Source organism: Diospyros lotus, chromosome 12, assembly GCF_014633365.1.
Source record: "Diospyros lotus cultivar Yz01 chromosome 12, ASM1463336v1, whole genome shotgun sequence".
NCBI classification, from domain to species: domain Eukaryota; kingdom Viridiplantae; phylum Streptophyta; class Magnoliopsida; order Ericales; family Ebenaceae; genus Diospyros; species Diospyros lotus.
This window is the reverse complement of record NC_068349.1, coordinates 32207226-32219710: the sequence shown is the minus strand read 5'-3', so window position 1 is coordinate 32219710 and position 12485 is coordinate 32207226. Positions and strand designations below refer to the sequence as shown.

At 36.1% G+C, this 12485-nt stretch overlaps 1 protein-coding gene across 2 annotated transcripts in view; it reads right to left on the bottom strand.

Moving 5' to 3' along the window:
* LOC127786832 (protein EMSY-LIKE 3-like) overlaps positions 1-5845 on the bottom strand; it is a 34079-nt gene extending 28234 nt beyond the window's left edge. Inside the window, exon 1 of one of the 2 annotated variants that reach the window (XR_008020055.1) lies at positions 5543-5845. Coding sequence is in view for 1 of the 2 variants with exons in the window: in XM_052314518.1 (XP_052170478.1) it covers positions 5543-5570 (28 nt within the window). In the remaining variant the exon portion in view is untranslated. The remainder of the gene's footprint in view (positions 1-5542) is intronic. The other variant, XM_052314518.1, reaches the window with a different exon arrangement.
* Positions 5846-12485: the final 6640 nt, after the last annotated feature.

Here is a 12485-nt window from a genome sequence, read left to right as displayed (position 1 = left end):
GGCATCAGCAGCAACGTTCTCGCTTCCTTTCTAAATTGAATGGTATAGTCTAAACCCAACAGCCTGGTCATTCCCTTCCTTTGGGGCTAAGTTTGTAATTTTTGTTGCAACAGGTACTTCAAACTCTCATGATCAGTCAGGATAATGAACTGATTCCCTTTGAGATAATGCCTCCACTTGTCAACCACTGAGTACAGCCAGCAACTCCTTGTGGTAGACACTTAACCCCAGGTGTTTTGGAGCTAAGGCCAGGCTTAGAAAGGCAGTAGGACGTCCTTCCTGCATTAGAACAGCCCGTACTCCATAATTACCGGCATCAGTTTCTAACACAAATGGTTTACTGAAATCCGGTAAAACCAACACCGGGACTTCAAACATGGTCTGTTTGAGTTTAACATAAGCATTCTCTGCTTGGTGCATTCCAACAAAAGTTATCTTTCTTCAATAAATCTGTTAGGGGCTTACTAATGATTCCATAGTGTTTGACAAACCTCCAGCAGTAACCAGTGTGCCCCAAAAACCCCCTCACAGCCTTGACAGAAGTGCGTTTAGGCCAATCAAGCATGTCAGCCACCTTCTATGGGTCAATATTTACCCTAAGATTAGAAATGATGTGCCCTAAAATACTCCACCTGCCTTTGGGTAAAGGCACATTTCAATTTCTTAACATACAATTGATTAAGTCGGAGAACCTCAAATGCAGAGGTGGGCAATATGTTGAACAAAAGTGGGGATGTACATCGGAATGTCATCAAAGAATACTTGGACGAACTCTCATAAATAAGGCTCAAAGATATGGTTCATAAGGGATTGAAAAGGGGTTGGGGCATTGGTTAGCCCAAATGGCATAACCTTGAATTCATAGTGCCCATGATGGTTACAAAGGGCTATCTTTGGTATGTCTTCCGGTTTCATCCGTATTTGATGATAACCGGCTCTAAGGTCAAGTTTAGGAAAAAAACATAGGCATGCTTGAGCTCATCCAAAAGGTCTTCTATAATGGGGATAGGGAACTTGTCCTTGATGGTTATGGTATTCAATTGATGATAGTCAATGCAAAAGCGCCAAGAACCATCTTTCTTTTTGACAAGTAATATGGGAGAAGCAAACGGGCTATGGCTAGGTTGCATGATTGATTGTTGTGGCATATCTTTTACCAATCTTTCAATTTTGAACTTTTGTTTTGGAGAACATCTATATGATCGAACATTGATAGGTTCAGTATTTGGTTTGAGCCTTTGAGGGGAATGGAATTGTCAAAATTCAGCTGGGTGGTAGGGTAGTAGATTCTGCAAAGAGGTCCACAAACTCATTCAAAAGCACATTTAGAGAATCGAGTTCATGCACCTGCCAAGTTGCTTGGGGTTGGCTGCTGACAGTCACCCTCAGCTCTCCTGCATACTCCTGCACTCCTTCCATTTCCTCTATAGCATGTATTGAGAATAGCTGTGCCACCTGCACCAGCTTATTCTTTAATAACTTCTGCAGCTTCTTTCCGGTAAAATGATCATTTTACATAGGCCCGTATTGAGGCTGCCAACAAGAGTCAGTTGCTTTCCATTCCTTTCAAAGGTGACCTCCAGCTTATTAAAATCAAAGCTGATTGGACTGATGGTCTTCATCCAATCTACCCCCAACACTATATCACATCCTCCCAGTTTCAGCAACCTCAAGTCTGTCACAAATTGCTCCCCCTGCATATCCCATTGGAAATCAACACAAGCAAACTTACTGATCACTTTCTCTCCATTAGCCACAGGTACTGACAGTGGCTGCGTGCTAGTGAGACGGCATCCTAGTTTCTTGGCTGTGTTATCATTGAAGAAACTATGTGTACTTCTGCTATCAGTTAACACCATCAGCTTGTGATTTTGAGCCTTTCCTTCAACCTTAATGATTTTACTGTTAGTTAAGCCCCTAAAGGCATGCAATGATATCTCACCATGTCCGATTTCTTCCGATTCATTCTCTGCCACTGGAGTTTCTACTACCTCTTCTATTTCCTTGTCTCATTCCCGCATTTTACATTGATAGCCTGGCACATATTTGTCCCCACATTTGTAGCATAAGCCAGCTTGTCTCCTCTGTTCCACTATTGCAGATTTTCCAGCTGCAAGTTGATTCAAAACAGCCAATTGTTGAATTGCTGTGTTTTTGTAACCCTGATTATTTCTTACAATTTCCTTATTAGCTCCCCAGTTTACCATCCCTGGTTGAGCTCCTTATTGATTCGAATTCATGTGTACCCCTCTCCAAGGATTTTTCTGTTTTTCCATGATTGATTCCACCAATAACTCCTGCAACCTAGCACTGTCCGCAGCCTATTTAACCATCCTCGGTTGTAACATCTTGACTGTAGGTTGTAGTTCTTCACTCAAGCCGCTGATGAAGCATGAGACGAAGTACACCTCAGTTAAATACAAGTAGAGGTTAAGCATTAAGGACTTCAATTTCTCGAACTTCACCTGATATTGTTGGACAGAAAGCTCTCGTTTCAGTTTGTTAAATTCTTCGACTATATCCATCATGTTTCTTTCTCCAAATCTACCACAGAAATCTTTGACAAAGTCTGGCCAATTGTAATTACCTTGCACCCATATCCAACTTGAAATATGCAGAGGCTAGGGTAATCCTCTGCTGCTCGGGTACGATACAACGAAAATAGTTTCTCACGGCACCTTATCCACCATCGTGGATTCTGCCCTTCGAACTTCGAAATATCCAACTTCGGCATCGAAAGTTACGGCGGATTTTGTGTGGCTGGTACTTCCTGTTGCCTTCCAACAGTCCTCTCCTCCAAATTTTCTCTGATCGCAGCTGGTTCCATCTCCAATTCCACGGAACCAGCTGTCCTAGGAGGAGCTGGTTCGAATCCTGGAAGAATTGGATCAGTCCATTCTCTAGGAGGGAAATCGGGAGAGATACTTACTTGAGGCTGCCTCACAAACATCATCAAGAATCCATTGAACTTCCATGACAGGCCCTCCACCATCACCTCAATTGATTCAACCCTCCGAACCACTCTTTCAATTTTCTGGTCCATCACGAGAATTAATTCGTGATTCCTGTTGGAGCCAGATTCCAGCGAACTCATGTGCGATTGAAGGTCAATTACTATCGAGTTCATTTGCTGCAGTTGTGACTCGAAATTCTTGATCCATGTACCATCGGCCATGGCTAAACCTCTTGAACAAGGGAACTAGGATCACCCTGTATCACTGGAACTAAACCAGATATTCACCACTGCTCGCCTCGCTTCAATCAATCACCCCAACAATCACCGATTATTCCCCGCAACAATTGCCCGACTCACAACCAAGGAACAATTGCTCTGATATCACTTTGTTAGGAACTTTAACCTAACAAACCAATTATCTTCAATTGATGACAATCAGAATAGAATTTGGGTGAGAAATGAGAAAAGAAAGGAGGGAGATAAGAAGAACAGGAGAGAGTGAGAGAGAAAGAAGGTTCCGAAAGGAGAGAAATTGAGAGAGAGATCTGAAATAATTGGATAGAAATTCTCGATGATTCTCATTAGGCTGGGTTAGTGTCACAATCCTAGGGTTTGCTTAGGGTTTGAATGGGAAATTTGGAAGAAATTGAGAGGGAATTAGACTGAAAGAGGAGGAATTACAGCAAGAATTGGAGAAGAATTACAGAAAGAACATAGAGAGAAAGAAGAGAGAGAGATAGGATATGGGAAAGAATCTTCTGTATCATTCCATAATCCCTTCCTCATACCCATCGGCTACATATAAAGCCCACCTCCTAACTGATATAACAGAAGAGGCTGGACTGTTGTACAGTTAGTTCTCCAACTCCCTAACCAGTTGTACAGTTAGTTCTCCAACTCCCTAACCACTTAACCACCCAACTGCCTAACCACTTACAACTTCCAGCTAACTAATACAAGTAGTTAGTTATATCCCCAGCTCACTAATACAAATGGTTATTTATCCCGGAAAATCCCCTTTTACCCCTAGGGTTGTGACAGTTAGTTGCTTATATACCAGTCCTAAGGCAGTGTTTGGTTGGCGCCAAGCTAATTTACAGGATACAGCCCAAACAGCTACCTGAAGATACAATCACCCATTAACTGCCATATAAAAATATAAGAAAAAGAATAAGGAATCCCTTTATAGAACATTAGGGTTCCTGACACTAAGATACCATTGATATAAATATACCTCCCTCTATATACACTTTCAATTATATGTTATGTGCATAACTGGCAAGTTCTGTTTAATTAATTTGAATGCTTAGAAACTGGTTTTAGCTTTGCCTCCCTTACTACCTCCTTTCTGATCTAGTCATTTTTTCCCAAGTTGACACTGTGCATGACTAAGGCATCATTTAAGACTCTAGCTCCTAATGCCACTTTTTTTTCTTCATGAATCCTACAAAAAATACTAAAGAAATTCATCCCTCTCACCAAAATGACAACAATCTCAACCTGGAATCCTCTCTAAAGTTTCTTCTTCTGCATTAGTCAAATGGGGTATGAGGTTCAACTTGAGTCACAAAAATGTTTAAACTCGAAAACAATATCAATAGAAAATCAGAAAATTAAACATAATATAATTATCCAAGCAATATTCATGCAATCAAAGTTTGCTTGGAGGTAGAATTAATTTACAATTCACCAGTCGCCCTGAAGAATTTTGTACTCACCTTTGCAAGAAGATTATTTGGTTTCAAATTTTTAAGATATTGGTTACTCATTATCTTTTTTAGGGAAAGCCTCAATAGTAATGGTAAGGTTGTTCCTTCGTAGCCAAAAGGTCACGAGTTCAAGTTGTGAAAACGACCCCTTTGCAAAAAAGCAAGGAAAGTGGAAGTGTACAAGATAAAACTGTCACAATAGGGGAGCCCCTTTACCCTATTTCAAGAGATCGTTTACCCATTATTTTAGATTGAGAGATGCTATTTCTCCTCTAGTTTCTTCCATCTAAATTATTGAAGCATATTTCACATAAACTAACATGTCTTTCAATTCATATAAAATACGCATTGTTATGGTGTGAACTAAACTGGAGGAGGCACGTGCTGCCAAGATATCATCGCGCTTCTTGAAGTCAAAAAATCCGAACCAACCGCTGTAATATAGAAATTTATGCTCTGAAAGTCACTTTATTCGCCCAATAAAATCCAATTGAGCTTAGAATTTTAAAAGATGAACATTTCCTGACAAGGAACACCCTATTGATAAAGAACACAAGCCCTCTAGAAACCCCCAAATCTGAAAATTAGAGAGAGAAGGAGAGAGCAGCCACGATTACATCTTTCAAGCATATATCTAAAGCTCTAAACCTGAAGCCTCGTCAGATGAGCGGGCAAGCATAAAATAGAACTACCCCTACAAATTTAAGCTTTAAACCCTAATTGCCTCACTCCGAGCTCTTACTAAGTGAAATTTCAAGAGATCAACAATGCTGAAAGAAATGAAACATACCCACATCACAATTTAACAATCACTGCAGAACACTAAAGCACCATAACTAGCGACACAGATTCAAGGGTTTTGATACAGTGCACTTACCACTGCTGTCGTATGGTTCGTAGTCCATAGCCAGCTTTCTTAGCCCACCAACTCTCCCTCAATTGCACGAACTATCAACCCGAGATCTCGAGGCAAACTCCCAAACTGAGAATTGATCAGAGAAACTCAAACTTGAGTGGAGTTCGAGTGCAAAGTGATAGGAATCTCGTAGAGCGAGAGAGAGATAGAGATCAATTGAGGGACGGAGAAGAAGGAAAACCTCAGCTGAGAAACGCGGACTTGAAACTGTATTATAGAGTGGTTTGATTTTCTGGGTTGATAGTTGTGTTTGAAATCCGCCCTGTGGGGCTCCGGGATGGAATTGGGGCCAGAATTCAGCAATTGGGTCCTTTTCTCTATTTTACCCTTTAATTTTTTTTCCCCCTCTTCTATCCTCCTTGTCGGTCGGACAAGTCGTCATATGTCAGCCATCACATATGATTTTGTTTGAATTGGTGAATTACGTCATAAATAACAAAAATATTGATAAAAGTTGAGTTGTGGTAAATCAGCCATCACATGTAGATTTGTACTAATTTGTAAAATTACATCATTAAGTAACATAAATATTATTAAAAATTAAATTATTACATGTTAACCATCACATATGTCTCTGTTATAATTTATGGAATTACATCACAAGTAACAAAAACATTATTAAAAATCGAGTCATTATATTATTAAGTACTATAAATATTATTAAAAGTTAAATTGTTATATACCAATCATTACATGTGACTTTGTTATAATTTATATAAAAATGTTTATATCATTCCATTACAGGATAAAACTCTTCCATAACTTGTGCACGTACTTTCTCTCTTGATATAGATTATCTACTTATTTATGTCAATATAACTCGTTATTTATGTTATTCTTAGTTAACTTCTTAGAGATTCATTATTTCAATTAGAATCTATATCATTCTTGATAAGATATCTTTCTTCAATCTTGATATTTATTCTGCCTTTATATGCATTGGATGTTGTTCTTTGGTACAAATTTAATACTGTACATGGGTTTTTTGTATGCACAATCTATGACTAGAAATGTAGTATGTGCTATACATATGCAAAAAAAAAAATGGAGATTTCAAAAGAACACTTATTTGATTGTGCTTTACAATTAAATTTAGTTTTTACTTTTCTTAGGTAAACATTTATATGAAGATGAAGTTTGGTGTAGCAAAAAAATTATTCCTAAATTTATTATAATTTAAGGTTATGGGTTCAAATCTTATTGGATATAGTTAATCTTAGTTTTTTTAAGCAAAATAGACAAATAACGTTTTTGAAATTTAATTTATTAACAGAGTTTCATAACACCAAAATACTATCTTTATTTATATAATATAACAAATATATTTGGTGTTACCTAGCTACAACAATAAAATTTATTTATTAAGGAATCATCTTCAAGCTGTCAAGACTCTACAAGAAATAAAATAATACTGTGTGCAAATATTCCGATACTTTAGTCAAATTTATGTTCAGAAGAGATAATAGAGCTATTTTGTGGGTAAAAATGACTTACATTTAAGGAATGAAGACTCTCTTATTTATATAAGAGCTTTGGTTGATGATAAGCATCTCCGATATTTCAAGATTGACTAGAATTTAAACTATAAGCCTTGTCTTTTAGACTTTTTGCAAGATTACTAGATGGAATTTTGGAGTTATCTATTTGTGTTTCTTCAATGGGAATACCCCACGAGAGAGTAAGCGAGAAACCTCTAGGTCTTTCAAGGCTTATTTTCCCTTTTACATGATTGCTTCGAGAGAAAGTCTCTTGGAGACCTTTTGGTCTCTTGGGCTTTCATGCAACAACCTTATTTGGTCTTTCGCAACTTTTCTTTTGTGGGCTTGGGCCTTTATTGGTGAGACTTGACCTATGACACATTAATATCATTAGTATTAATACGATATTGTCTTCTAATTAGTTGCAATGCATATTCATATTATTCAAGGTGCATGCTATGGTTGTGTTAAACTTTGAGGATTTAAGTCCTTAAAAGGCCCAATGTTTGCTTGGGGAATTGAATAAGCTACGATCATCAAGATTGGGTATTGCAATGAAGGCGTATTGTATTTGAGGCAACCATTTTGGTGAGATTGTATGAAGAATGGTATGACATATATATTATCCTAATACTAAGATAGAACATCAAAGATCACTTGTGTAGCACTTGTCTCTTTCTAGGCATTATTCATCACCTATAATAATTATTTATCATGGTAGAATTTATTTAACCCTTAACTTTTCTCTAGATTAAGTTTATTATCGACCAAACACTATCACCTTAGCTTAATAACCTATTTTTTCTTTACTCTTTTTCTTTCTAGGTCACACACTTCCATGATGAACAAAAGTAACAGATTCTACTATATTCCTCTTTTTATAGCCATAGCAACCTATACCTTACTCTGTTAGTTTTGTGTAATCTAATGGCACCCCACACCCAAAATGGAGGGTGAAATGGGTGTCTATAAATTTCAAAAAATTGTGGAGATTTTAAAAATAGATATGAAAACAGTGAAATATAAATAAGAAATAATCAATTAAAATACGCAAAAGGCACATAATTTGGAGTGGTTCGACTCATACTAGCTTACTCCACCACTCTAACTCCTCATTAGAGATTTCAAAATCCACTATAACCTCCTACTTAACCAAGTATGCCATCTAGCAAAGTTGGTAAGAATTTACAACCTCTTAATTATCCCAAAGTAGACTTTATAGCACAACTACTAAGAAATGTACAATAATGAATACAAAATAGATGATTTGATAGATGAATTTTTCAGTTACAACATCTCTCAAATAAATACACAAAAGGTTAAACAATATTTTACAAATAATATATGTAGCCTATTTGGGAGAAAAATGAAAGTATAAACACTAATAAGAAGAATGAAAACACTTGTAAGTTCTTTTCACTTCGTTAATCTCTCTAGTGCATCATTGGGCTAGTATTTATACGCTTATCCCGAACTTAAATTAACTAGCCATTATTTGGAGACATTTAGAGCCTACAAAAACTAGTTGTTAAACATATCAATGAAAAAATGGTCGATAGTTTGTCAAATTGGTTGACAATTTTCTTCGAGAAATCTGAAACACACTTATGACTTATTTTGAAAAACAGTCGATTGTTTTGACAAGAAGTTGACATTATATAGTGATGGTCAGTTTTTGAATTTGTGTGAAAATAACATAGACTTGAAAATTTGCCATGTTGACAATTCAAAAAAATGGTCAATTATTTTTTACTAAAAAGCCAAACATAGACCACAGTTTTAACAAATTGGTTGACAATTTTATCCTGATTCAACAACCCAAAACTCAAAGCAATGTTATTAAAGGCCCAAAGCGCATTAAGGCGCATAAGGGTGTTGGAGCCTGAGGTGCAAGGCGAGGTGCGTGTCTTGTGGAACAAAGTGCATGCTAACTAAATATATATATATATATGTCCTACTTGAAAAATAATGTATAAAATAGGTTCTAACTCCTAATAATATATTCACAGGCATATTATAAAAAAATTAAAAAATTCAATATATACTAACTAATAAAAATATTAAAATAAGTTATATACCTGTAAATTTTAGTAAAGCACATTCCATCATATTTCAGTAACATGCATATAAGCATCACAAAAGTTAAAAGAATTTGTAAGAAAAGTTTGAAAGTTTTTGATTTATTGTTTATTTAGTATTTTGTTATAATTGAAATTAGAATATGAAAAGTTCATTTTTCCTATTAAAATTGGATTCTATTAAAAATCACAGAAATAAACAAAATATCAATTACAATAAGTAAATACCAATTCCAATTAGTATTTAGTTATAATTTGAATTGAATATAAAAAGTTTCATTTTTCTATTAGGATTAGAGAATTAAAATTTAAAAAGTATCATTTTCCTATTATGATTTTATTAAAAATTACAACAATAAATACTTAAAAGTTAAAACAGTAAAAATATTCTTAAAAAACCAGGTAGACACGCCTAAGGCCAAGGTTGCGCCTGAGGGCCTAGGCACGCCTAGCTTAATTGTTCCTTCCTGGGATCATTTCACGCACCGAAGGCGCACTTAGATGCGCATTGCACCTAGGTGAGCCTTTAATAACACTAACTCAAAGGCACAAAATGGTTAATAATTTCACTAACATGGTCGACAATTTTGTCTTTAAAGATAATGTTCATGATATATGAAATATTTTGACATTCTGATACATTTGATTTCAAAATAAATACAAAAAATTGATTTCAAACTAAATACAAAATATTTTGCATACATTGAAAGCTTATATATCCTTTGACATTGATTGGATAGATCGTTTTCAAATTCTAAAGATAAAATATAATTCATTTTAAAATATCAAATATATAAAGTTTTTCATCATTAAAACATCATCAAAGGCAAAACAACAATTTTTCCCTTTTTGATGATGACAAAACTATTATGAAAAATAAAATATTATCCCCCTTCTTTGTTATAATTCAAAAGGGATATTATTGCAAAAAAATTGAAAAGAATTTGTCATTTGCAAATAAGGGAACTGGGGCAAAACAGCAATTAAGATAAGATAAAAATTTAATACTCCCCCTTAATGACATATATCAAATATTTGAAAATAACTTTGATAATATAACTTCCTCTTAATTTGATAAACCAATATGATTGAAATTTTTAGAAAGAAATTTTCAAGCAAAATCATAAATGTAAACACATGATTCAAAATCATCAAAATTGAAAGTTGAAGGAAAGGGATATACCACCGAGATTTAATTTTTTAATCCTTCTTACTCTTGGTTGGCAATCAATGATACTTCATTTGAGAGGTGATTTTCTTCTTCACTTCCCTCTTCACTTCATGCTTGATTTACCATTTAATGATTTGACTTTGTAGCTTTATTTGATATCAAGCATGTAACACCCCACTTTTCCTTTTCCAAGTTACACATACAAATATGCATGATGACGCTAGCAACCGTATGGTAATCAAAGGGCGTTTATGGAAGCCTTTGCTAACAGAAGCAAGGATCGAACCTGAAAGCTTTATAAAACCATAAGCTAGATATTTAAAGCTTCCACTATATGCTTTGAACACAAAAACCATCTGAAAAGCCATAATACAACTTGAAAATCTAGGGATCATTTAGGCTCCCTTTTACAACAAGTAAAACTCACACTAAAGTAATAGTACAACGCTTTGCAATTAAAACGTAAAGGAGCTAACTATCCAAGAACCACTTCCTTTCCTTTCCTCTGACTTGATTCTGGGGCACCTGTCACGACTAACCCACCTGGAACGTTGAATGTTCCAGGGGTATGAGACACCCAAGTTAGATAGTTATATCTAGTGAGTGCAACAAGAAGAGATAACATGCATGTGATGAGATATGTAAAATGATATGAAACCACCTGTGTGGTAGTAACGCCGAGGTGTTGCAATCACCCCTGCTGATCAATCATGTTCTCACATCTCCAAGAATTTTCACCAGTCTAACATGAGATCCTGACTTCAGCTAGCCACACACACCAAGTGATGCATGACAAAAAAAGAGAAAATGTTTGATTTAAAGGAAAGTCATGCTTATGCAAGTAATCACCCTTACCCGTGTGAAGACAAAATGTTCGGTATGTAATTTAAAGATGCAAGAAGCACTCACCTTGCTGGTTCGGAATCTCTAAAGTACTGTTCACAGGGTTCGGGAAAGTTTTTCTGCAAAAATAACATAACTTCGAAACTCAAACCTAAAATATTTTTATATGGGGTCTTAGGGAAAAATTTAAGGACCAACTACAAAATTTGGGCCCAAGAGGGCATCTCACTCGCCCTCACGCGCTTAGGGAAGGAGCCCCACGCGCTCCACTCGCGGCCATCAGGTGGCGCGTGAACTGCACGCGCCGCCCCTCCAGCTTTGACGTCTTGAGGTTTTTTGGCCCGTTCTCCCTCATCTGGACTCCGATTTGACTTCCGTTTGAACCCACACGACCCTTATTCAATTATCTATCGAACTACGGAAAGAAATTAGAATTACCTTGCTGTTTTGTCGCTGTTTAACGCCTTTTACGGTGGCGGTCCAACTTTTCCGACGAAGTGTTTTACCACTCTATTTTTGGGCAAAGCTTCTCCTCTCAACTCACCTCCCCTTTTCCTCTTGATTAATGGTGAGACTTTCCCTTCCAAGGCCTTGGTATTTATAGGCATTTATGGCCAATCCAAGAGTGCCATGTGTCACTTGCCATGTGTCACTTAGATAAGGTTGTAATCATCACTTTCGTAGGATTGTGCCAAGTGTCCCTTGAGATTTGAGCCATTTCTCCCCCTTGTGACATGTGTCCTTTTAAACATGTGCCACCACATGCTAATTTGATTTTTCAAGATTTCTCGTGATTATGTCTCCTAACTAAGTTAGCTTACTTGGTTCCTTTAACTAACTAGTTACAAGATATTTTAACTTCTTACAAACAACTCTTTAACCCAAATACTTCTTTGCACTTATATCCCTTGAGCCCCTATAACTCCTTAAACTTCTCCAAAATACCTTAGATGATGTCCTCTTGCGATAGTTTCCGTGATTTTTCAGAAAACCCTTCATTCGTTCCTCGGCAATTACCTCGAAACTTCACATGTATCCTTCGATTTTCAAGGAAATGTTTTATTTCTTAAACAACAATGCCTAGGAAAAACTTCGGGTATTACAAAGCATACCTGTAAAAATAAACTATTCGGTGTCCAAACCATTTTGGATCCACCATTGCTAGCCTGGAAGGTTACTTTGGAACCCATATTTGTTTAAACTTTGTGGGATAGTTTCTTATAGAGTAATTGTTTATAAAATGCCCACATCTTCCTTAACAATGATAAATAATATTTGAATTTGAGCCAAAAAAAAAATATTTTCTTTTTATGAAGAAAATAATTTTGCCATTT